At 62.3% G+C, this 25,831-nt stretch overlaps 2 protein-coding genes across 3 annotated transcripts; both read right to left on the bottom strand.

Annotated features, from left to right (window-relative positions):
• Positions 1 to 175: 175 nt before the first annotated feature.
• Positions 176 to 10,386, bottom strand: ECEL1 (endothelin converting enzyme like 1). Of its 2 annotated transcripts, none has more exons than XM_051781644.1 (18): positions 10,126 to 10,386; positions 7,824 to 8,713; positions 5,879 to 5,947; positions 5,610 to 5,720; positions 4,974 to 5,066; positions 4,630 to 4,754; positions 4,056 to 4,278; positions 3,808 to 3,906; positions 3,646 to 3,720; positions 3,085 to 3,188; positions 2,819 to 2,877; positions 2,613 to 2,664; positions 2,416 to 2,483; positions 2,182 to 2,306; positions 1,842 to 1,907; positions 1,538 to 1,633; positions 948 to 1,024; positions 176 to 709 (listed from the first exon to the last, which is right to left on the bottom strand). In XM_051781644.1, exons 2-18 carry the CDS (start codon positions 8,565 to 8,567, stop codon positions 610 to 612), a joined length of 2,286 nt encoding a protein of 761 aa, XP_051637604.1. In that variant the 5' UTR covers positions 8,568 to 8,713; positions 10,126 to 10,386; the 3' UTR covers positions 176 to 609. The 2 variants fall into 2 exon arrangements, with proteins under 2 accessions (XP_051637604.1, XP_051637605.1); XM_051781645.1 differs by having other exon boundaries at positions 10,216 to 10,386.
• Positions 10,387 to 13,377: 2,991 nt separating this feature from the next.
• SLC12A9 (solute carrier family 12 member 9) lies at positions 13,378 to 25,064 on the bottom strand. Its single transcript, XM_051781408.1, has 13 exons — positions 24,810 to 25,064; positions 22,608 to 22,742; positions 22,298 to 22,435; positions 21,793 to 22,092; positions 21,467 to 21,574; positions 21,246 to 21,357; positions 20,974 to 21,131; positions 20,625 to 20,707; positions 20,193 to 20,317; positions 18,644 to 18,836; positions 18,305 to 18,479; positions 17,391 to 17,537; positions 13,378 to 16,958 (listed from the first exon to the last, which is right to left on the bottom strand). The coding sequence occupies exons 1-13, from the start codon at positions 24,988 to 24,990 to the stop codon at positions 16,120 to 16,122; spliced, it is 2,694 nt and encodes an 897-aa protein (XP_051637368.1). The 5' UTR covers positions 24,991 to 25,064; the 3' UTR covers positions 13,378 to 16,119.
• Between the last annotated feature and the right edge of the window lie 767 nt (positions 25,065 to 25,831).

Below are 25,831 nucleotides of genomic sequence, written 5' to 3'. Positions count from 1 at the left end.
AACCGCCCGGCATATCCAGTGCTTTATTGACCAGAAACAGCAGCGAAAAATACAGCAGATGTCTGTGTTCCCAGGCAGGCTGGCATTGCCTGGCCCCCAGCTCTGCCACTCTCCCCCCCCCCCACTGGCAGGGCTGGTGAGGGGCCAGGATGGGGCTGGCATGGGGGATGCCAGGGAGGGCACAGAGGAGGGGAGACTTTTGGCATGGGGCAGCCCCATCGTGACTCTGGATTGCTCTCCCTGCCTTGACGGATGCTGGGCTGGATGTGGTAGGGCTCAGTGAAGGGTTTGGGGTGGGTGGACAGAAGATGGGGTACAGGGTTGCCTGGACATGCCCTCATTCCTCCATGGGGACTGAGGGCCCCCCCAGTGCACAGGGCAGTGAGTAGGAAGGGGATGGGCAGGAGGCAGCTGCCCAACAAGTGTTTCCCGCTGCCTCCCACCCCTATGGCCGGTGCTTGTCTTTGGGGTGATCCCCTATGACACCTGGGGGTGCCCCTTATGCCTGAAGAGTAGGAAGGGGAGACGGAAAGGTGGGGAGTGGACACAGGGTGGGACTCAGGAAGGGATGAGGATGGGGGCTGCCAGCCTGCCAGAGGGGGATCGGCCTCACCACACTGAGCACTTGTGCACCGGGTTCATGGGAGAGTTCTTGGGGCAGTGGAAAACCCGTCCAAACTCCTCAAACTGCGAGACACTGCCCAGGACCCTGCCAGGACAGGAGGGCACCTCAGAGCTGGGCACTCCCTGCCCCTGCTGCTGCCATGGGTCCTGCTGAGGGCACCTGCTCATCCCAGCACTACCCCATCCCCTCCCCCAGGGATATCCACCCAAAATCTGGTGGCACCAGCACCCCAAAGGTTGCCCACCCCATTTTGTATGGCACTGACAGCTGTGGAGGAGGCTGGCACCCACCGTGCCCCTTCCATTTCGGGAGCACCCGGTACCTGTAGTGCTCGGGGGCGTGCTTGTCTGTCAGCACCTGCAGGTAGATGGACTGGGATCGCCGCTTGATGCACCAGTTCTGTGGGGGAGAAAGGTTCCATGGGTGAGCCAGATGGGGCACCCCAGGTCCTGGCACCTGCTGGGGCACAGTGGCCCTTCTGGCTGCTGGGGGTTTAGGCCAGTGATGCCTCAGTTGTAATTGTTATTGTAGAGTCTCCCAGGAGCCTGTGTATGTGGTACAGGTAGGTTGAGAGAGTGTGGAGGCATGTTTGTTGTTATAGGGTCTCCTGTTTTGTGAGCTGCCTGGCTGTAGGGTTCTCCTAGAAGTTTGGGATCATGGGGCTTCTGGAGATGATGGGGGACACACACGTTTGTTATTGTAGGGTCCCCAGGAGCAACAGGGAAATGTGGGGTGCTCTGTGCAGGGCTGTGCCTGGTACCCTGAGACCAGGACCTGCTGATGCAGCTGAGCCTGACTCCTGGCTATTGGCACTGGGTCCCCCAGGGCTGTCTCACCATCCCTTTGGGCCACCCACACAGGGTGACCCTCCTGCCCCAGTACCTGTTACATGTGGGGAGGACAAGGGCTCACCTGGGCAAAGGCGATGAAGAAGAGCTGGTCGTGTGTGTATTTCATGTGGTGCAGGGGGTGCTCAGGTCCGTGTTCCCGCACCCACTTCTGGTAGGCCTGGAGAACAAAGGGTGGCCTCAGCATGGCCTCCTCCAAACCCACCCTGAACCCACCCCTCAGGGCCCCCAGCAACCAGCAAGCAGGATCATGCCCACTCCCTGCTGCAGGGAGCAAGGAGGGGCTGGGGGATCTCCTGCTCACTCAGTGGGGATGGCAAAAGCAGCTGGCACATGGCTGTGACACCCCAGGGTGGGGGGACACTTACGTAGTAGGCGAGTTTGAGCCCCCCCATGTCAGCGATGTTCTCCCCCAGTGTGTGTTTGCCGTTCACCTGCCAAGAGAAATGACAGGTGAACAGAGATGTCCCCTCAGCCAGGCATCCCCCCATCCCCATTCTGGCACATAGGCTGTTCCTCAGTTGCCCCCACTCAGCACGCTGAGGAATTTCTAAGCTGACCTGTGATGAGTCGCTGGGTCTCAGGGCTGGGCAGAGCAGAGCCAGGCTCTCCTGCAGGCACCCAGCCATGGCAACAGAGCAGCAGGGCCCCCCCACGGGGCAGTGTGTGCCCTGGGGGGCATTGCCCAGCAGGTGAGGGGCATCTCACCCGCTGGTTGTAGACAGTGAAGTTGTCATAGAGGTTGACGATACACTGCGCCTTCTTCAGGAACTTGCTGTACGACCGCTCCGTCCACCAGTGCACCAGGTTCCCGTGCCGGTCGTACTGCCCCCCTGCCAAGGCAACCGCCACCTCCAGTAGTCCCAAGGGATCCAGGCGTCCTGCCTGGCTGCCCCCAGCCCACCCACCTCCCCCCCTGGCATGGTATGGGGGGACGCTCACCCCAGTCATCGTAGCCGTGGGTCAGCTCATGCCCAATGATGGTGCCAATCCCACCATAGTTCAGCGACCTGTTGGGTGGGGAACAGGGGTGAGAGGGTGGAGAGCAAGATGGTGGCAGGGATGGTGGTGACCCAGGACATTGGCACCCCATGGCCCACCCTGACACCCCCCCGGCCACCCCCCAGCCCCACACTCACTGTGGGAACTCAGGGTCATAGAGGGTGGGCTGCAGGATGCCAGCAGGGAACACTAGGGACAGAGAGGAACATTGCACTGGGGGTTACCCTGCCCTGTACCCACCCATAGCACCAGCCAGTGCCAGGAGATTCTGGGCTCTGCCCCCACCCCAGGTCCTTGCCACTCCCCCACCCCAGGGGCTGATCAGGGGGTGGGCAGTGCTCACCCATCTGGTTCTTGTTGGGCAGGTAGTAGGCATTCAGTGCTTGGGGAGGCAGCAGCCACCTGCAAGGAGAGACAGCGGTGCCGGGCTGCAGGGGCACCAAGGGGCATGGAAAGGCCACCCCTCTGCACAGCTGGGGAAAAAGGGGGCATTCCTGGCTTGTCCTGTGCCCTTCACCCTGTGGGGTGCAACTGGGCATGGGAACAGGGGGCATTGGTGGGGCCATGCTGTGCCCCCTCATGTTCCTCCCAGGGCAAGGGGATACCCACGCGGATTTGTCCACCTCCTGACGGATCTTCTTCACCGAGAGCCTGATGCCAAAGGCAATGCTGTTAAGGATGTTCTTGAAGTAGGTCTTCTCATCCACCTCAAACTGGGGGGCACAGTCACATCAGAGGGGATACCAGCCCCAAGTCCATGGTTAGCAGGGCTGGAACACCCTCCCACCCCCATGAGCCTTAGTGAGAGAGAGTGTGGGGTTGTGGCCGTGGGCTGGATATGGCACAAATTTGTCCTCATGTCCCATGCTGTGTGCCCACAGGGACAGCTGCTTCTCCATCATCTCTGTGGAGTCCCTGGGTCATGCTGGCAATCCCAGCCCTTGCTGAGAATGAGGCTAAGCTCGGCGGGTTGCAATGTGGGGAAGAAGACACCATCCCAGACCCCAGGGACAGTATGGCACTGCCCGTGTGGGGCACCCTGCCAGTGGTGGGCACAGTGAGCATGAGGAGGTGGCTTGTTTTAGGGTGGCATCTCTGCAGACCCTGATGTGGGGAACACCTTCCCCCTACACATGCCCCCTCCCCATGTGCTCCTGGGCCATTCCTTGCCTCATACTCCTTGTCAATGGCCTCTGGCTTCAGCAGGAAATCAGGGTACCCAATCATCACCATCATGTACCGGAGCTGTAGGCAAAGTGAGTGGTGGGTTCAGGCCCCCACCCCAGGCTGGTGATGGGGGCAAGGACAGTGGTTCATGCTGGTGGCCACTACCTTTGCTCTGGCCGCTCTCCGTGTCTCCTCATCCATCCAGTCCAGCTCATCCAGGCGGTGGTCCAGGATGTATTTGATATCCTCCACCAGCTGTTGCACCTGTGATGGATCACCACAGTGCTGGTACAGCATCCTCGCCGTCCATCACCCGCCACACAGCCCTCAGTGGGGTGCTGGGTGGCAGTGGCACTTTGGCAAGGTGACAGGAGGGTTGTGGTGGCTTCATGCCCATAGGCAGCATCACCTACCTTGGCTTTGCTGGCAGAGGAGAAGTGCTCCTCAACGAAGAGGGCACCCAGGGCCATGCCGAAGTGCTTGTTGGCCTGGCTCAGGCAGATCTTACCCGGCTCAAGCTGCTTCTCATTGCCCTCCATCTCCTTGGAGAGCTCGTGGATGGCGTCACGGAAGGGGGTGGAGAGGTGCTCGCTCAGCACCACCACGATGCGCCACAGCATGTAGTTGTGAAGGATCCTGGTGACAGGGGGCAAGATCAGCCCTGGGCATGTCCTCGGGCACACAGGGAGGGCAGGAGCATGTGCCAGGATGGGGATACCCCTGCTCGGGGACACAGGGGGGACATGGCCCTCCCGAATGTGTGCTGAGCCTGGTAACCTCTAGCATGGGTGGCCCAGTGGGTGTCCAGACATGACCAGGATGCTGTGGGGCTCACAACAGTGCCTTCTCCTAGGAGATTTCTCAGGTTTCCTGTGCCCAGCCCAGCCTTCCCAGGAAGAAGGTGATGGAGGGGGAGGACCAGCCACAGACACCCTGTGCCAGGCTGGGAAAGGTGCCAGGGGCACAGGGGGTGCCAACCCCCCTCACCTGCTGGGTGTCACACGGATGAGGTCGGACACCTTGTGCATGTAGTCGGCGGCCAGCAGCACCACCTCCTCCTCCTCCGAGAAGTTGTCGTGGAAGATGCGGTCCAGCAAGCGCTTCCACTTGAGCTGCCAGGTCAGGCACTGTCAGGGGGGCACAGGGACCCCCACTCCTTGCCACCCCCTCCCACCCACAAAAGTGCAAGGTGGATTCATCACCCTCAAGTAAACTTAACTAGGGGCAAAAGGGGGGGTGCAGCAAGGGCATGGAGCAGGGGGACAGGGACAAATGTGGGGCACAGGGCAGATGGGGGAAAGGGGTGACAGGCTGGCAGGGGGGGTACTCACCGTAGGGGTGATGCTCTGCAGCTCACCCAGGGTCACTTTGTGGTACATGCTGCTGACATCCCTCCGCACGTCATCGTACTCAGACACCGTGATCTGCACAGAGTGGGCATGGCTGTCACCATCCCACTGCCCACTCTGAGCGTGACACAGGGACAGAGCACTGGGATGGGGCACAGCTCTGGGGCAAGAGGGGTTACTGACCCACAGCCTTCCCACTCCCTGCCCCAGGAACCCTCTGCTGCCAGTGGAGCTGATCGTAGCGTCCTCAAGGAACTGGGGTACGCAAGGGATGGGCACAAGGGTCCCACAAGGACCAAACGGGGTTTCCAAGACCTTGGTATGAAGTCCCCCAGGGCCTAGAGTGGGTTCACAAGGGTGGATGTGGGGCTGGAGTGGTTGTCCCAAGGGCTGGAACTGGGGGTTCTCAAGATGTGGGGCTCGGTCCCCGAGGCTCCACCATGGGGGTCCTCAAGGGGCTGAGTTCCCCAAGGGCCAGGCATGAAGGTCCCCAAGAGCTGGAGAGGAGGTCCCCAAGGAGGAATTGTAATGGGGTCCCTTAGGACCAGACACGGAGGGCCCCAAAAATTTGTAAGTGGGGTGTCCAAGGACTGGGTAAGGGCACCCCATCCCCCTCACATTGGCAAGGTGTTGCTCCAGCTGCAGGATCTCCTGGGCTTTCTGCTCCACATTCTCAGCCCCCAGGAGGGTGAGCAGTCGCTCCATGAACACCCGGTATGCAGCCAGGATCTGTGCAGAGGGAAGGGATGCTGAGTGCCACCCCACACTGCCCTGCAGAACCCCAGCCCCTGGCATTGCTGCAGTGGGGTGCCCTCTATCTGACACCTCATGCTGGGTGCTGGTCTCTCTCCTGGTGTCCCAGTGGCAACAGTGTGCCCCCCCCTCACCTTCTCGCTCTCCTCATCCTGCCCCAGGTAGAGGGTCCGTTCAGGAAGAGTCAGCCCATCCTGGTCGATCTGGGGGGGAGAGATGGGGGCAGTGGGTGAGCAGAGGAAGGGGGCTGTGCTGAACCAGGCACTCCTCACCTTCTCCTGTATTGCAGTGTGCTCCTGGTGCCCCTGGAGCCATAGGGTGGCAGTGTGGTGGAACAGCCACAGACATGTCGGTGCCTCAGTTTCCTTCCTGCTGGAGGCTGCTGGAGCTGCACTGGGCAGCATACAATGGAGTGGGAGTGCTGGGTGAGGGGAAGGCCCCTGCTCCAGGGCCTGACTGGCACTCAGGCTGCCCCATAGTCTGCCCTATGATGCCACCACACTCCACCCCAACCCTGCTCAATGGTATCCCCACACCTGCCCCATGGCCAGCCCCAATCCTGTGCTGTGTCCTGCCCCATGGGGAGCCACAAGGATGAGCTGCCTGGATACCCTCACTCTCCAAACACAACCCCTGCTATCCTGTAGCCACAGGCACAGCCTCTAACACATTCACACACCTGAACACACTTGCATATATGTGTACACATGCACCTGTAACTCATCCCTCACGACATATGCCTATGGATACTCACACCCCTATGCATGCATCCATCTTACTCCCCCTCCGTGCACACGCACACAGACAGGCACAGACCCACCCACACCCTCCCCTTCCCTCTGTCTCAGCCTCCCGTGTCCCACACACACGGGCACCCTCAGCCTTTCTCCATCACCTCCTTCATCACCCCCTGCCCTCTTTGCTTTCCCACGCGGGCGCTGCCACACCTGCAGCCCTCACACACCCCCTCACACACCTCCTGTCACGGTCACACCCATGGCACACCCACCTCCAATCACACCCACTACACACACACATTCGCCCCCGACACACACACCCCGCTCCCCCAAGCCCCGACCCCCAGCCCAGGCTGTCACACCCATCTCCCCCCACTCACTCCCACGCTGTCCCACCGCGCGCACACCGGAGCCCGCTCAGCCCGCCCACCCTTTCCCTGTGACACACGCTCCCTCTAGTGTACACACGCGCGGCCCGGAGCCGCCACCGCGCCTCCCTGGCCCCGCACACTCACTCACTCTCTCATTCACATTCACACGCCCCAGCCCCACCATCTCACAGGGAACGGGGCGGCTCATCCCCACCGCTGTGTCCTCCCAGTGCTCCTGCCAGCACCAACACCACATCCCCGCTGTCACCATGCACATGCATGTCCCTGTTATGCCCACCCTGTCCCTGCTATGCTCACCCTGTCCCTGCTATGCCCATCTCCGTGCCCACCATGGCATCTCTGCTGTGCCACTGCTGTGCTCCCATCATGCCCACCACCGAATCCCCACGCCCACTGGGGTGCTTGAGGCTTGGCCACCCTGGCAAAGCCCACCTGTGCCCTGGTGGCACCACAGGGCAAAGAGCATGGGTTGGAAGGAGTGGGAAAAGCTGACAAAGCCATGGGCAGATGCCCTGGCACCCTGGCATATGCTGTGAGGTCGGTGGGCATCCCCTTGCCTCTGCCTGGGGCTTGCCCCCAAGTACAGATGGCATCCAGAAAGACAAGGTGAGGGGCTTGGCTGCCGGCACTCTGGAGACCCTGGTGCCCTGCTGGGCTGTCCTCAGCACCCAGGTGAGCGGCACTGCCTCACCCTGGGCATCCCCCTGCCCATATCCCTAACCCTGCCCGGGATATGCCACCCTCACCCCAGGGCAGCCTGACACAGGGATCCCATGGTGGGGAGGCAGGAGGGTCCCCAGGGACAGAGGGAGTCCCCAGCCCAGCCATATGCTGCAGCTAAGTCCACATGCCCAGTGCCACTGCAACAAAGACAGTGACATCAGGCAGGTGTCACCAGCACTGGTGGGTGGCTGGTGTGGGGGGCAGCCCCAGGGGCAGGGTGCCCTCACCCGGATGATGTAGCGGGAGGTGTTCCTCTCGTCCAGGCTGACAGTGAGGGAGAAGAGCACGGCAGCGCTGTAGACCCCCTGCGTCTTGTAGAGCAGCTCGTTGATGTCCCCGCGGTCCGGAGGGGCGTCCCAGCCACCGCACTCCGCGATGACCTCCAGCATGGGCCGGGGGCCAAGACGGTCGATCTCAGCCCGGTCCAGGCACGAACGGAAAAACTCCTTGACCTTCCTCTCGGCTGAGGCAGGGGCTCGGCGCCGCACAGGGCGGCTCAGCAGCGCCCGCAGCTTCGCTTCGTTCTGCTCGGCGATGGCCCCGATGGTGCCATACACCAGCTTGTCCTCAGGGATGCCGTGCCTCCGCAGCCAGCCACCACAGGCGAAGGAGTAGAAGTCCTGGCAAGGGTCGATGGTAGCATCCATGTTGGCACTGAGGAAGCGGGACGCCCGCAGGAAGGCCTTCTTCTCCTGGCACCCCTCCAGACAGTAGCTGTCCCCTTCAGCTGCCAGGTACTTGAGGACCAACATGCACGTCAAGATGACGCAGAGACCCGCAGCAAACACCAGCCCTGAGAGCAAACAGACCTCCCGGCGGCTCCAGCGTGGCAGCCCCCCGCGGCGCTTCTTGGCCCCTGTGCCCAGCTGGAGGGCGAAGCCATTGGGCAGGGTGCCGCTCTGGTACTTGCTCACATACTTCACCTCCTGAAACTCATCATAGTGTGCTGTCAAGGAGTAGGTCTTCTCCATGGCCAGGAATGAGGCTCCCTGCCGGCAGCACGGGTGCAGTGGGCTCAGGGCAGGTGGAGGGCAGGCTCAGGCACCCCACGGTTCATGCTGGAGCTGTGCCTGGCACAGGGAGGTGGTGGAGGGTGTCCGGGTGAGTCAGGAAGCTCCTGGAAAAGGCAGAGGAGATGGTTGAGGGGGGGAGTTGGGAGGAGCAAGGGCGGGGGGGTTGCTTCTTGTCGTCATTGCTGTCTGCATCACCATCCCTGCCTGTGTGCCCCACTGGTGGTGCTGGGACTGGCCCCAGTGCCAGGAGCTTGGTGGCAGCTCTATCCCATGGCTGTCCCCTCTGTCAGCTCCTTTGGTGGCAGGGTAGGGTCCTGCCTCCATGATCCCAGGCAGGTTTCAGCCCCTGGCACAGCTTTATCTCGCATACATCTCATGCCCACATAGCACACCAGCAAGAGCATCCACGCTGGGTGGATATTCAGGGGGGTCCAGTGAGCCCATCCTCACCTTGAGAACCCTTCCTGACCACGGGGTGCACAGGGCTGCCAGTCCCTCTGGGTGGGGTACGGATGGGGTGAGCAGCTTGGGGAAGAGGGGCTTTGGGGAGATTTATGAGGGGAGGCGTTGGAGTGTCGTGGGTTGGGTCAGATTGCGTGGCCCTGTGCTGTGCCATTGCATTGTGTTGGGTTGGGTACTGGTGTGCCGTGTTGCATTGTGTTGTGTCAAATCGTGGTGTGGTGCGTGATGTGTAAGCAAAGTTAATTCCAGTCTGTGGGGAGCCCTGGACCCTCTGGACATCTCACAGCACTCCCACAAAAGCACCACCACCATCCACCCAACTGCTCTCCACTGGCTGGTGCCCGATGGGCAGGGGTGTCTATGAGGGGTGACTGGGGAGGAGGGGGTCTGCCCATGGGGAAAGGAGGGTGGGGACACAGATGAGTTGTGAGCGTGATTTCAAAAGGAAACCCCGCGTCTCACTTGGTGCAGAGTGGCATCCGGATTTGCAGGTGGGAGAGGACAGGCTGGGGACAAAGAGCCGCTCGGGAGGTGGTCAGTATCCCCGCGGCAGGGCCGCACCGCGCCCCCCACCCCCGTTCCCTCCGCAACTTGGGCAAAGTTGTGCCCCGGCGCCGCAGATTGGCGGTGCCCGTGCAGGAAAGCTGCCGCCGTCGGAAAGTTAGCGGGGACGGCAGCGAGCACGGCGGGGCGCGGGGGCGGGCAGGGGACTGGCCGGGAAGCTCGGAGGATGCTGCTCGGGATGCTGCCCAAGATGCTCGGGGGATGCTCAGGGGTGCCCGGGGGACGCTGCCCAGGATTCACGGGGGATGCTGCCCGCGATGCTCGGAGGACGCTGCCCACAATGCTCGGGAAGGTGCTTGCCGGGATGGTAGGGAGAAGCTCGGAAGGTGCTCGCCGGGATGATGCCAGTGATGCTCGGGGGTCGAGGGTTTCTCGAGGGATGCTCGGGAAGTGCTCCCCAGGATGACGCCCGTGATATTCGGGCGATGCTCGCAGAGTGCTCGCCGGCAGGCTTGGGGTCTGCTCCCCGGGCTGCTCGCGGGGTGCTCACCGAGGTGCTCGGGGGATGCTGAGGGTATGTGCTTCGGTCTGCTGCCCGGGATGTCCGCGGGTGCTCGGGGATTGCTCGCCGTTTGCTCACCGACACACTTGGGGGATGCTCCCGGGATGCTGGGGGGATGCTGCCCGGGATGCTCGGGGACGCTGTCCGGGATGCTCGAGGGGTTCTGGGGGGTGCTCACCGGCTCTCCCGGGGGGTGTCAGGAGGCTGCCGGGGGCTGGCCGGCCCCGCGCTGCCCGTCCGGCTGCGCGCCCCGCGCTTCGCTCCGCGCCCCGCGCCGCGGCTGGCGGAGCGGCGGGGCCGGAGGGAGGCGGCGGGGCGGGGAGGGGGTGGTGTCTCCAGCCCGGCTCTCCCGCAGGCCAGGCTCCATTAACGAGATTATTATGCAAATGGAGCAGCCCTGTGCCACCCGCCAGCCTTACCTCATCCCCGCCGGCGGGGAGGCAGAGCAAGGGGGTCCCTCGGCTCCCCACCCCGCGGGGATGGCACGCGGCTGGCAATACCATTCCGCCTGGCATTGCCCGTCCGGGGACCCTGCTGCCACTCCCCGGGCAGCCGGGCACCCCGGAGGGGTACGGGTGGGCACGGCCGACGGCCGGTGCCAGGAGCATCCCGGCGGCTCGGCACCCCCCGCCCTACATAGGCACCCAGGGGGACCCGTCCCGTCCTGCCAGGGTGGGTGCAAGGGGACAGGACTGCGGGTGGGCAGGAGACAGAGCCTGAGAGGCTCCGGGTGAGAGGGTGGGCACGGGGGTGGCATGGGGTGGCATAGGGAGGGGGCCGTGCGTTCACACACACACGCAAAGGTCCGGGAATATTAAACTGCATTGCAGATAAATCCCCAACATAAATATCGTGAGCTGCTCTGCCACGGGGGGGCCCAGCACGGAGATTTATAGCCCAGCAATTCCCACCGCCCGCGGTGGTCCCCTGCAGCGGCTGCGTACCCCGGCCCCGCATGGCTGTCCTGCCTGCCATGCTCAGGGGTGCCCTGCTACCCTCCCCCCACCCCGTGCCAGCACATTCCCGGGTGCTCAGAGGGAGTTCTGAGTCTTCCTGAGTGCTGGGGTGGGACAGCACATACTGGGTGCTGTGCTACACATGGCATAGGGCCCTGGTTGCCATGGGATGGGTGGCTCAGTGATGTGGGATCCAGTGTCTAGTCCCTGTGGGCACCATGGGCTGGCCCCAGGCACAGCCCTCACTGCCTGGGGCAGCTGAATTTGCACTCTCCTATGCTGGGGTGCCAGGATGCTGGGCATGGCCTGGGCAAGGTGCCTTCTGTTGCAGCAGGCACACAACATCACCTGCACAGGTAGTGGCACACGTGTGCATCACATGTACACTCGCACACATTGACACGCACTTGCACAGACCCACATGCTGCACCTCCACACACATACTCACACTCAGGCATTCACTGGCATCCACACATACCCTGGTACACTTACATGCACATTAGTGTGTTGCAGCACAGCTTTCCTGGGGCTCAGGCCAAGGCAGAGGGCCTCTATGAATCCTACCAGAGAGACACTTCAGGCTTGGGCATCCCAACCAGCCAAGCACCACCAACCACAGTGGGGTACAAGGGCACCCAGAGTCAGGCTGCTTCACAGGTGGGCATGGGGAGCCCAATCCTGCTGCTCCATCCTCCCCATGCCTGCACTTACCCATGCTGAGACACACTTGGCACCTTGGTTGGAGCATGATGGATGCACATGGAGGGGGCAGGGAAAGGCCTGGTGTTATTAACAGCCCCGAGTAGTGCTCCAACAGGGCTGTAAAAATTAAAGGCGTGTGGATATAAAATAATGGATAAATCTGAGCTGGCCGCAGAGCGCTGCAGCATCCCGCAGGTGTTGGCATCTCAAAAAGCCAGGGCACGGCAGGTGTGTGATGGGCACCTGTGTGTAGATACAGGGCATCAGGCAGTGCCTGCACCACTTCCATGTCCTGACTTTCCCCCACAAAGTCCACTGAGTGCCCTGAGAGGATGCACAGGCAGTGCCAACCTGTGGAGCTGGCACTGTGAGGGAATTGGCTGCTGCTGCAGCTGGGATGGAAAAAAAAGAGTTTATACATAAGCAGATGGGACTGGAGGTGCAGGGCACTTGCTCCAGGATGCCCGTAAGTGATGCCCAGCCCATGCACCCCCAGCAGGCAGGATCCATGTCATGGGGCCAATACACCCAGGGATTACCAGGCAGGTGTGACCCCCGGGGTTCTGCCCACCCCACGGTCCAGGGCTCTGATCCAGAGCAGGGCCTCTGCATCACCCACCTCGCCAGCCTCACTCAGCCCTGCCCATCCCATGGGCCACCCCGCCGGCATCCTCATTTTCCCCAAGATTAGCTGCGGCGCGGGAGCCTCCGCGCATCGCCAGCAGGTGACAAATAAGATTTTTCCACTCTCCCGAGCACCCGGCATGGGTCTGTCATTGAAAATGCAAAGCAGCGCGGTGCCAACCTCCGCCACCCGCCCTCACCTCCGTCAGCCCCTCAGTGCTGAGCACCCAGACAGATGAACTCCCCCACTATCACTGCTAGACCCCCTGCTCTGCTCGCTGCTGTCTCTCAGCGGTGCTGGGGTGCTGGGCATGGTGCCCTCATGCCCAGTGGGACAGGTTCCCAGGGGGTCTTTTAGAGAGATGCTAGTTTAGGAGTGTCAGCCTGGGTGGGCAGCATGGCCTCATGGTGTCCTTGGGGTGCACCCACATGCCTAGCGCTGCGGGTAGGTCAGCAGGGCAGGGAGTGCCTGGGGGTGCCCACCAAGTAGGGTATGTGCACCCCCCAGGGCCTGCCTGCCTCCAGAGATGGTGCCAGGCTCTGGGGTAGGCACATGGCAGGATCATTCCAGTGGTAAGGGGTGAGGGATTGTCCCTTATAGGAAACACCTGGCCCAAGACATGATTGTCCCTACCCCAAGGGATTCCAGCCCCAGCACCCAAGTGGGGAGCATGAGAATGCTCCACCCCACAGCTGGGCACATCCACCCAGCACCTACAACCTGCATCCATGGACCCAATTCTCCCAAACCCCTCAGTCCCCCCCAAATCCCTCCATTTCCCCCAGCTCCAACCCTGACATCCTGTTACCCACCATGCCCCCAGCCCAGAGCCAGGCACCCCCCAGCAGTTCCCAGCCCCGCTCCTCCGCCGTTGCTGCGTCTCCCCTCTGCTATTGTCAGAGGGTTGCCTCTGCCTCTGTCTGCAAAATTAATTCGGAGGTGGAGAGGGAGAATTATGTAAAGTGTGGTTATTCTGGAGCGGCGGGGGAAGCGCGGCTGATGGCAAAGTGCCTTTTTGTGTGTTTAATATGCATTTTTTTCCAGCGGTGCATTTTCAGGCGGGTAATTTGCTGTCTTTTCAGACCCCGATCAGTATCATTTCTCCGGCAATGACAGCTTTTATTTGCACTGAAATGAATGCTGCGAAATTTCCAAGAAATAGCCGAGGCCCTGTTGGCTGCCCACCCCCACAGGGCCGGGGCATGGGCCCCCACTGGCGCCTGCCCCCCACAGCCCCCTGCCCACGGCCCCACTTGGCAGTGGTGGCCTGGGGTCCTGGGCATTCACACGTGCCAGTTTGCATACCCCGTGTTCATGGGTGTGTGTGCTCCCCTGGCCCCCCCCTTCCTTGAGCCCTGTGTGCACATCAGCACATCACAGCTGGGGTGGGTATATACACCCACACCAACATGTGTGCACATATAGACACCCCTTGTGTACGTGCACATCCCCCAGCACAGCACCCCCCTCCCATGTGCACGTGCACATGCACACACAGTCTCCTAGTCCATGCATATCCCTGCCTTAACATGCACACACACATGCGTACGTGTCATCTCTTGTGTGCTGGAGTGTCCCCCCCACTTTGTACCCTCCCACACCTTGGCAGAGCACCCCTGATCCAGAGCACCCAGCCACCAGAAGGATTTGGAGGTCCCCCATTCATCCCCCTCTGCCCCAGCACAGCCCAGCCCTTGGGGAAACCGAGGCACAGAAGGGGCAGGCACAGGTGGGTGCTCTCCCCACAGCCTATCACCTCTGGACGCTGACAGCAATGGGTGGGAGCCTGGAGGAGATGCAGGGGGTATGTGTGGTTGTTTGTCTGCACATCTGTATGTTGGGAGGGAGGAAGAATGCTGTTTGTGTAGGTGTGCGCCGCGTGGGCGTTGCGTGCCGGAGCTGGTTTGCCGGAGCCGCGGTGCCGGCGCGAGATGCTGCCTTTGCAGCGGCCGTGGCGCTGTGTGTGCACACCTGGGTGTGTGCCCGTGTCAGCCCCTGGTCAGTGTGACGGTGTGTCTGCAGCAGTGCCATGGGCACACACGTCCATGCGATGTGTGTGGGCATCTCCGACAGGGACAGCATCCTTGTGTGTGCCCAAACACACGTGGCCCAGGAGTGATGAATGGAGTTGTGAGGTGCCCATGCAATGGTGCACCCCACAACACTGTGGGGGGCTGCACAGTCCCAGCCTCGGGTCCCACACACGCCCAGCCGTGGGTCCCCAGTTGCGGAGGAGCTGGTCCCTGGCACGGCCAAGGTTAACTGCGCCGGAGCCCATCGGCACAGTGCAGAGAAGCTTTAATTTAATGAAGTGTGAGGCTTTTTATGGGCTTTTAATTACGTGGTGATAATTAACATTATAGGCCGCCGGGTCCCGCTGGTGCCCGGCTGCCCTGTGCCAGCTCCTGCCTGTTTGTAAATAAATCCCACAGGCCATGCAGTGGCCACCCCAGGGCACCCACCTCCCACAGCAGGGAGCAAAGCCAGCTCCAGCCCCCTGCCCACCCACCAGGGCACAATCCACTGCAAAATGTGGGGAGTAAGAGTCCGAACCATTTTTTCCCCACCAGCAGCACCCAACCACCTGGGTTTTTCCAGCCCTTGGCTGAACAGAGCTGGCAGGCAGCAGTGCCAGGCTTGGTGAGAGCAGGCACAGGCAGCAGTGTCATGCTTGTCACCCCCACTGGAGGCCAGCCTGGCTGGGAACAGTCTCCCCACCCCTGTGTGCTGGGGCTAATAGGAAGTGATCAATCAGGCAGCGCTGGGCACGCTGCCCACCCGCCAGGCACCTGAGGGATTTATCTCCAGTGCCCAGGCAATTTCCTGCCCTCCTCTAATCAGTAAGGGGGAGCAGGGGGCAAGGCCAGCTCCCCCTTGCAGGTCATGACTGGTGGGGGAGATTACAATGCACCATGAAACAGGGCCCAGAGCAAGGCCAGGAGACCCAGGTGTGCAAGGAAGGACCCCCATCACAAAACATTTCCCCCCTTCCTGCCAGGACCAGGAGCTCAGCACCCATGGGGGTGGGGGGACTACGGATTAAAGCATGTGGGTGCCCCTCCACCAACAGCATTGGGGGTTTTGAGCAAGATCAGCAGTGCCATACCCTGCATCCATTAGGGCCAGCACCCGGCTGCTTCCCCCACGCACCCAGCCTCATGCAGGGAACCCAGGCCTCTGGGCTCCCCTCCCCCACCCTTTCCCATTTAATTTTTCCTAATGAAAGGCAGGAGGATGGCGGGGAGCCGGGGCACCAAGGTCGAGGCTGCCTTTAATCAATCCCCGCTGCTGGCTGGGTGCCCGGAGGAGCTGGCGGAGAAGAGGATGGGGGCTGCGGCAGGGAGGAAGCACAGGGGGGGTTGCAGGGTGCAACCAAGGGCCTCCCAGCAGCCAACTGGGGCACCCAGTGCTTGGCACCCCCTGGAACCCTGCTATCCCCTACCACCAGCCCAAAGAAAAGGCACTGTGAATGCACCGTACTGCCCAGCTGGACACCAGGGCTGTGTCTGGATCCTGCCAGGGCAGCTTTAATCCTCTGCAGGAGACAACCCCAAAAAGCAAACCTTCTTCCTGTACCTATCTCCCACTGTGGGGCACTGACCCCTCTTTGTCCCCCAGGGTGGGGACACCAGGACTAGAATACTCAGGCTTAGACTGCAAAAGGCACTGGGCAAAGGAGGGTGCAGGGAGCAGGGTGACCTAGAGCTGGGTGCTGGTGACAGCACTCACCCCGTGCACCAGCACGGTGGGGCCCAGCCCACGGGTGAGCAGCTCCAGCTGGTGCAGGTAGAGTGGGTAGAGGCTGGTGTCGGCTGGTGGTCGCGGTAGGTAAAGGAAGCGCACGGCCGGTGCAGGGCTCTGCTCCAGGACCAGTTTGTTGGCTGCACACACGTACTCATCTGACACTTGGGCAGTGTTGGTCGGGAAGTTCACAATCCCTTCCTCTTCTTCCTCCTCCTCCTCTGCTGGTCCCCCTGGGGGTCCCCGGCAGGTTTGCCAGTGCAGGCGGGTGATGGCGTCCCAGGGCACCAGCTGGATCTGGGCCTGGATGCGCAAGTCCTTGAGGAGCTGGCGCAGCTTCTCCTCCTGGGCATGGGGCATAGTACCCGCCTCCACACAGAGGAAGAGGCGCAGGCGGGCGCGGCGCCAGGCCCGCGCCATGTTGAGGACACAGGCCATCTGCAGCAGGAACAGGCTGCAGGTGTCGGCGTAGCGGGCGCTGTCAGGCCGCAGCAGGTTGACTGGCCAGACATGGATGGTGGGCGGGGGGCTGGCAGCCCGCCGCAGCTCCCAGGCCTTGTCCAGACTCTCCAGCTGCCGGGCCAGCAGGACATTGCGAAGCATCTTCAGGGCATCAGCCACAATGCCCACGTACTCCCGGGCCGAGAGCATCTTGGCAGTGGTGGGTGCCCTTAGCGGGGGGAAGCCCAAGGGAACCTCCTCGCGGGCGCTGCTGAAGGCAGGGTGCCGGGCTAGACCATCCTGTGGTGCCTCATCATCATAGAAGCCCAACACCAGGGTGTTGGGGCGCATCCCACCTGCCAGAAAGACCACGCCAACCCAGATGAGCAGAGGTGGAGGGCTCCACCAGCCAAGCTTGACTTTGGCATTGCTTACCCTGGTGATTCCAGACTCCTCAGCATCACACATACAGATGCCTCCAAGACCCAACTTGGCTTTGGCATAGCCCACCCAGTACCTCTCCAAGTTGGCTTTGGCACTGCCTACACTAGGTGCTTCCAAACCCCTTGGCATCTCCCATCTTCAGGTGTTTTCAAGCCCCTCAACACTGCCAACATTGATGCCTCCAAGGCTCAACTTGGCTACAGCACTGCTCACCCCAGATGCCTCTGAGAGCAAACCTGGCTCTGACATTGTCTGTCCAAGTGCCTCCAAACCCCTTGGCACTTCTCAGCCCTCAGGGACAGTAGGATGGACCCTCACCCATGTCCAGCTGAGGTGTCACTCACCAAGGCCAGAGGTGAAGAGGAGCTGCCGGACACCGTGCCGCACCGAGGGTGCAAGGGTGAGGCTGACGAAGGCCTTGACATTCAGCTTGTCCACCAAGCTCAGCCATGAGTCCTGCTGGGACTGCAGTGGGTCTGAGGGCAGCATGTCTGGGTGGGGAGCAAAGCAAGCATCAGCAAGATGGGTACCCCATACTGGGGCTCACCTTGGTGTCCATCCCTGCTGCAGACCAGTGCCAACCCCTGCGCCCACCCCAGCACCCAGGAGACAGAGAGGGGGAAGTAGCTGCCTAAAGACAGAGATACAAAATTATACACAAATGTGTAAAAAAATACCCAGGCAGTCCCATCCCCTCTCCCCAGTTTCAGGCCATTAGTCATCACAGCAACGGTGGGGAGTGAGGGAGCAGAGCCTGTGCATCCACTGGGGTGGGACGGGGACAGCCATGACGTGTGCCAGGGAGCAGGGGTGTGCAAACCAGCACACACCAGAGTGTAAACACGCCTGAAGCACCTGGACACAGAGCAGCAGGGTTGTGCTCAGCGCGTGCCCACGTGTGTGCTGGGTGTGCACAGGCACTGACAGGGTGGCATGTGCCACGTGTGCACAGCGCTGACACAGGCAGGAGCCCCATGTGCACGTGCAGGGATGAACGTTTGAGCGCACGCATGTACAAGCTTGCGGCATGGGTGTTGCAAGTGTGTGCACACAGGACAGACCCAAGCCACCAAAGTCCATCATACCAAGCCAAGCCCATGGTGCCACACATGTGCCCAAAATGCTGACACTCACTTGCTGTGCCCACCCTGCCAAACCGACAGCTGGGCAGCAGCATCAATCCAAGAACTCCAAGAGCACACTGGCACCACAGCAAGGGTCAGAGTCCACCAGCACTGGGGACAGTGCAGATCCTCACCCAAGTCCTGCAGCTCGACATGTCCCAGGATGTAGAGGCCGCTCTTCTTGAGGTCATTGACGAAGTCAATGAGGCGGGCGCTGCCTCGTGGGTTCTGCACCATCAGCAGCATCTGCGGGCGCCAGAACTTGACGTGGTCCTTCCGCACATCCAGCATCAGTAGGTACTTGCGCACCTGGAAGAGGGAGGGAGGGGAACAGGTGAGGAACACTTCTTCTTTCAACAACCCACCCCGTGGGGATGCCAGTCCTGAGGATGTGCTGCCCAGGATGGAGCTGAGCTGCCACAGGGACACCAACTTTCCACCCCATAAGGGGACAACAGGAGGACAGGGCTCACCTGATGAAAGATGAGGGCCTGACTGATGTAGCCCCAGGTGCTGCTGGGTGAGAGGTAGTGGAGGGTGAGGAGGAGGAGGAGCAGGAAGCCCAGGCTCACTGAGGCTGACACAGGGCTGATGAGGAACATCATGACGCAGCAGCCTGCGATGCCCAGCAGGCACGTGTGCCAGGTGAAGTACCGGAAAGTGGGCCTGGAGCAGGGAGGAGGGGAAACCTGCTACCTTGTGGTGCCCATGCCGGCTGCAAGGAGGGCACGACAAGGGGAGCTGTGCCAAGGGGACACACCAGCCACCCTCAGTGATCCCACTGTGCCAGCCCAGGGCACGTTGGGCACCCCATATGCCTGCAGGAGAGGTTATGGAGGACAGACGGTACCTCCCAGGGCAGTGGGCAGCCCCTTGCTGCCAGCCCCTGGCAAACAGGGGCAATGATGGCCATGGGGCTGGTGCTGCCCTGGCACACTCAGGAAGAGTCAGGCAGCGTGTGGCAGCGCTAGCAGCCACGGTGCCGGCTCAGTCTGGTGCAGGGAGGTGGAGGCGGGGAGGCAAGAAGCTGTTATTTTCTCTAATTGCTGTTTTTCCTGAAAGGTAATTAAAATCCTTTTCCGCTGTGCTTGATGGAGACCTCAGTGCAGGGAGGGGGGGAGGCACCAGATGTGGGGTGGGCGAGGGGCCTGTTGCTACCCCACCCCAGCAGCTTACCCCAGGCACTGATCCTGCCCCATCCGTGCCTGGTCAAGGGAGCAGCTGGGCAGGGTAGATGTGGGCCAAGCCCCATCCTGGCACAGATATCAGCTCTCCCTTGGGAATGGGGTGCTCTGGGGGACCCCGGGGCAGTGCCACCTGGCCCTGCTTAGGCACTACCTCTGTGCACCCAGGGGACTCTCCCTACTGTGGAGTCACAGCATCCTTCACTGAGGGCAGTGGGCATCACACAGGGGGAGATCAGGCTCCCCCTGGCTACTCTGCCAGGACCTCACATCCCAGATTTGGGCAGCCCTGCCAACCCAGCTCCATGCCAGGATACCCCACACCCTGTGCCCCAGGCTGGGGCTGTCTGCCACACATATTCCTCCTTCCTGGAAGATCTTTTCTCCTCCCCCCACCCAGGATCCCCCTTCCTCCCTCCCCCTTCTCCCTTAGTTTAATTAGCACTAATGGAAAGTGGGCTCCATCACTGCTTGGCAAACAGCCCGGGGGATGCCGGCCGGGCACAGGCTATAAATTACCTCTGGAAAGCCTAAGGGGAGGGGGCGGGTGGTACCCAGTGGCGCTGGATTTATCTGTACCCACTCAGCAAAGCGGTGCCAGGGCATGAGAACAGTGCCGAGCCAGTGCCATGCTGGGACCTGTCCCCTTCTCCCTCCCCAGGGATAGGGGTATCTCTGCCTCCCCTAATGCCCATGAAAGCGGAGCTCAGCATCTCTGCCCACCATCTCATCATAATGCCCAGGCATAGGGAGGCAGGGGAACCAAAACCAGAAGGATGCAGGGATGGGTGCCTCCAAGCATCTCAGCACAGTTTCTCTCCCCTGTGCCGGTGGGTACCTGAAGTTGGGGGCCGATGCCCATTCCAATGCCAGGCAGGCCAGGTTGACAGTGGCATAAACCAAGAGGAAGAAGGTGGTCACGACCCCTGCAATGGTGTTGAGCTTCCCAGAGAAGAGCACCAGCTGCAGAGAGCACAGGGTGAATGTACACCTGAGCCATCCCTGTGTACTTGGGGCATACCCAAGAGGTATGATGGGAAAGTGTACAGGCAGGAATCCCTGCCCTTTGCACTGATTTATCCTTCATATAGGGGATATTTCCCACCTCAGGGAGGGAAGGGCACAACTGCAGCGGGACACCTGGGGCAGGGAGCCTGGGGGAGGAATCCCCAGGGGCAGGGGGATGTGCCAGGCTCCACAACGCCCAGGCCAGGTGCCAACCCACCAACACCCAATGAGGACAGGAAAGGAGTGTTGCCAACAAACTCACCTGCACCACCATCCAGGAGAGGATCACTGCCATCACTGGGTTCCCACTGGCAGATGTCTTCTTGGCCAGAGCCAGCGCCCGGCCTGCAGGCAGAGTGGGGAGCTTGGGCTGGGGCACCCCAGTGGGCATCAACAGGCTCAGCCACCAGCCACGAGTCCCGGCCCCACCCTGGGTGCTGGGGTGGAGGCAAGTTGCAGGGCACACACAGGTGACCCAAATGGACACATGCCGACCCACAACACATCACCCCCACACCAAAAAGGGAGTTCCCTGACGCCAGGGCTGGTCCCCAGCAGGGTCAACCTGCTGAGTGGGCTTCAACAAGTGCCAGCGCACTCCAGGCACTCACCAAAGAGATCATCCCGGGCCAGGGCGTACAGGATGCGGGATGCCCCGATGAGGTTGCTCATGGCTGCAGAGAGGGTGGCAGCGTAGATGCCCACAGTGACCAGGGGAGGGAAGATACTGATGTCATGCAAGAAGCCATAGTCTTTCTGCAGGAGGACCCTGGAGAGAGACACAGACACACAGTACTGCCTCGGCTCAGGCCAGGATGCCCTGGCACCAGGCATTGATGGCACCTGGCACTGATGGCCCTGGTCAGGGGACAGGTGGCCATACCTGTTGCAGGTGGCACACATGAGGAAAGCCAGCAAGTTGTAGACAAGGTAGGTGAAGAGCACAGCGGAGATGGTGCCCCGTGGGATGGAGTAGCTCGGGCGTTTCAGGTCCCCTATGGACAGGAGCAGGCAGCATTAGTGCTAACTCACAGGCACCCCCAATCTCCTCCAGCCTCAGCTACCATTCCTGGTGCCACCTAGCCCAGCACCTCCTGTCCATACCCGACATGTTGGAGCCTGCCATGATGCCGGTGCAGCCATTGAACATCACCGCGAAGACAGAGCTGAAGCTCATCATCTGCCCGGTGGTGTAGTCCACCGCATAGTCACCTGCAGGACACACAGGCAGGGGCTGTGACAGGCTGTCCGGGGTGGCACTGCCCCACCATATGCTCAATTTTCCCATACAAAAACCGCAGGAGAAACCACCCCATGGCACCTGCTATGTGCCCACAAGCTGCCCCCACCCTCCAGCAAGCTGCTGCTGATGTGGCAGTGCCAGTGCCATGGTGGGTATGGTGCGCAGGGTGCGGGGAGCCTCTCCTCACCCCCCAGGTTTTTTCGCAGGGTGTCGAGGGAGAAGCCAGTGAAGGAGCCGTTCTCTATCTCTGAGCCATTGAGGTGGGGCAGGCGGATGGGCACCCTGATGGGCCGCGTGGCAAAGAAGCTGACAAGGACAGTGCCCAGGACACCCGCGACGATGAGGAAGATGAGGAAGGTGGCCTTGGCGTAGATGGAGGCGCCCACAAGGCACACGAGGAGGCAGAGTGCCAGCAGCACAGTGCCATAGAGCAGCTCGTACCAGTAGCTCTGGGGCAGGACGTGGACACCCGTGCCTGCTTTTTGCCCTGGGGAGAGACAAGTCAGGATCAGTGAGACTCAGAGGAGGCATTACCGGGAGACAAGAGCCACTGGCAATATGCCAGGCATGATGAGCAACAACTCACTAGCCAGAGGACTGGGTGAGCCATGCTGGATATGCTGGGCACAGTGCTTGGCATGCATGGTAAGGGACATCTGCTGTCCCCTGCCACTTTACAGGGGGGTACTTACCAGGCGGGATCCCAAAGCTGTCTACCACTGCCTCCACCAGCCCCAGCACATAGAGGGCGCTGCCACACACATTGGCCAGGAAAAACATGATCCCAATGCTGCCCCCGAACTCCGGGCCCAGGGCACGGCTGATCATATCTTGCTTGAGTCAAGGGAAGATGTCAGCAGCCCAAATGACCATCAGGTGCCCCCACCCCTCTCTCACAGGCCAACAGTGTCCCAGCCTCAGTGTGGCACCCCGAGGTCACCGGGTAGTCACCCAACTTTGGCCCACATGCTCTGCCCCAGCAGCACCCACAGCAAAGGATACAGTAGGCTCCTCCAGCATCCAGCGCCCCGTTGGTGGCAATGGCACACACAGACAGCACCGTCATGCCGATGATGAAATAGGCCACTGCGAACATGGCCAGGGCCTGGTACAACCCAGCATGACCCACCACAAACCCTGTCGCGGACAAGGGAGAGGTCAACGTGTCCCTTAGCTGGGAATGGGCCACCCCCACAACAGAGCCCCTGGGCACAGCCAGCACACAGAGCTCACCCCACTGAGGTATGCAGCTGCTCCCACCCCCACGCCCACAGCTCCCCTGAGGACATGCCAGCCCTTTCCTAGCCAGGGTGGGGATGTTCCCACCTCCCACACACAGCAGCACCCACTGGTGTCCCTACCTCAGGGTATCTCCATCCTCCTGCCATGCCAGGCCCAGGCATGCCCAAAACCCCAACAAACAGGGCATAGGCTCTGCTGCCCACCTGGGGGATGCGAGGAACCCCGTGCCTGGATGCCACCCTTGTCTCCCAGTGAAGGGAGTGAGGCACTCCCCACAGGGTTCCCGTTGCTGCCCTGCTGACCCACAGCAGAGCAGGAAGCAGAAGCAGCCCTGGGTGTCCCTGCCAGCCAGGGCACCACTCCCCCGTGGGTGTGGGTGTATATTCTGTGTTGAGAGGGAACACAGAGCCTCCCCAGCCCTGCCCGGGCTGATGGGAGTGACCCTGGCTGGCAGCGCTGTGGGCAGGAAGGGGCCACCCGCGGCTGTGGGCGCTGCCCTATCTCAGCCACAAGCCAGGCCACAGACATGCCCGTGGGGAGGCAAGGGGGGGTGACGGGGGCACCGGCACCACAAGGAGTCCTTGGGACGCCAGGCTGGGTTTGGGGGCATCCAGTGTGGTCCCCAGAGGGCTGGAGGGTGCTCGAGTGCCAAAAACAAGGGCAGGCAGGGGGGTTGGTGGAAATAAAGGGGTGCCCCAAAAGCAGTGCAGGGGTGAGTAGGAGGGGGTGCTCACCCTGGAGATCTGAGGAGCCTCTGAGGTGTGGGGGAAACGGGGAACTGACGGAGGGGAAAGTTCCTCTTCCTGGCAGCTTCCCTCCTGCTCCGCCCCATACTTCCCCTCCAACACATCTCCGGGTAGGGGGACCCTGGTGCCTGCTGTGGGGTTGGGGGGTCAGAGCCTGCATGAGGACTCTGAGCAGGGGACTGGGAAGGGAGCAAGTGATGCCAGGGGAGAGCCGTGCCCCCAGCGTGGGGGGCCCCCCAGGCAGGGGAAGGGGCTCAAGGCCCTCCTCTCCCCCCGGGGCTCATGGGCCTCCGGGCATGCAGCCAACTCCCGCCTTGGGCTTTCCGTGGGCAGAAAGTGAAAGAGGAAAAGCTTTTCCCGTTCCTGGACCAGGGCGGACACTGCGTGCCTCGGGCCTCTGCCTGCCCCGGGCCGTGCAGGGGCACCCCAGGGCCCCCCAAAACGCTGCCAGTTGCCCCAGTCCATGCCCAACCTGTCCTCCAAGTTCTCCCAGGGGTCACAGTAACAGACCCATAACCCAAACTGGGGGCAGACTGGGAACCAGTCTGTACCCTTTGCACACACAGAGGGGGGCAGCCGGGTGTCTGACAGGGGACACCAGGGTCCTGCTCTTGGGACATCAGGTGTGATGTGCGAAAGAACCGGGGTAGTGGAGCCTGGCACTAGGGGATGCCCAGGAAGCAGTGGGGTCCCAGCACTGTGGGACAGGTGGCACGAGGGCACTGGAATCCCATTTAGGGAAAGACACAGGAGTCTCTACCCCAGGGACATTAGGGGTGCCCACCGCGGTGGGCGACCGGGGTCGCTTACAGGGGTCCCTAACTGGATTTCTGTCCTGCAGGTTCCTGTCCCTCGGTCCCCAGGCCCCAGGCTGGAGGGATCAAGCAGGGACACACAGCACCGGGACCCCAGCCCGGGAGAGAACTGAGTGGGTACAGGGAGGACACTGGGACCCCAGACTGGGGTCACTGGGGTAACCACTGGAGAGGAGCACTGGGACACCAGAGACGGAGGCTCAGAAGAGGGCACTGGGAGGGCACTGGGAGGGCACTGGGGACCTGGACTGCGGGGCTCGGAGCTCCGGATACGGGGGGTCCGGGGCTGGGGGTAACACACACGAGGCTCGGGCTGGGTGTACCAGGCAGGGCTGGTGAGTCTCAGGGGGCCCCGGGCCGCGGCGGGGAGCGGAGGTCGCCTCGGGGGCGGCGGCACTCACCGAGGCGCAGGAAGAGGACGACGCTGAACATGGAGAGCAGCGTGGGCACCACAACGCCCAGGAACGTGGGCAGCTTGCGGGGGGCGGCGGCGGCCCGGCCGCGCTCCCGGCCCCGCTCCTCCTCGGCCGAGCCGCCGCAGAGGCGGTACGTGAGCAGCGCGCTCCGCTCCGAGCTCTCCATGGCTCAGCGCGGGTCGGGCCCTGCCAGCCCCGAAAAGCGCCCGGTCCCCCTCCCGGTCCCGCTCCCGGTCCCGCTCCCGGCCCCGCCCGCCGACCCGGGCCCGACCCGCCGGGCCCCGCCCCCGCCCCGCCCCCGCACATGGCCCCGCCCCCCGCCCGCAGGAAAGACCACGCCTCCAGCCCCGCCCTGCCATTGGCCCCGCCCCGCCGGGGCAGGCCCCGCCCACAGTCCAGCCCAACCATCGAGGCCCCGCCCTCTGCCACCTGACCGTGCCCCTTTATTGGCCCCGCCCACAGCCCCCTGCTTTCATCGTGGCCCCTGTCCCAAAATACTATCCCATCCTCATCCCCTCCATCGCCCCCTCAGCGCCACCCCGACACCCCCACAGTGACCCCCTCACAGCCTCAGCGTCACCCCATACCCCGAACCCCCACAACCCTCGGCCCTCCCGGGGTCTCCGCACTCTGATACCCGCCCCTGGCATCCCCCTTGCACTCCTGAACTCGCCCTACTCCTCCCGGCACCCCAACCCCCACCCTGCATCGCCACACGCCCCCTGCCCCGACCCCCCAGCGGCCGAGACCCCGATACCGACCCCGGCACCCCCATCCCGCCCGCCGCGCCCCGGGCATCCCCGGGAACCCCGGTACAGCCGCCGCCGGTGGCTGCTCCCCCGCCCCGTGGCGCTGCCGGCCGGGCTCGGCTGCCCGCGCCAATTACCGGACAATCGGGGCCCCGGGGGCGCCGACCCCCCCCGCCCGCCGCCGGGGCTGGGATCTGCCCGGGCCCCGGGGTCCCACTGCCGCTGCCGCCCGGGGCGGCCGAGCGCCTCGCCAATTAG

This window comes from Manacus candei, unplaced genomic scaffold (assembly GCF_025592945.1).
Source record: "Manacus candei isolate 608988 ecotype Guabito, Panama unplaced genomic scaffold, ASM2559294v1 h1tg000015l, whole genome shotgun sequence".
NCBI classification, from domain to species: Eukaryota; Metazoa; Chordata; class Aves; order Passeriformes; family Pipridae; genus Manacus; species Manacus candei.
The sequence above is the reverse complement of the archived record's forward strand: the minus strand, read 5'-3'. Positions and strand labels throughout refer to the sequence as shown.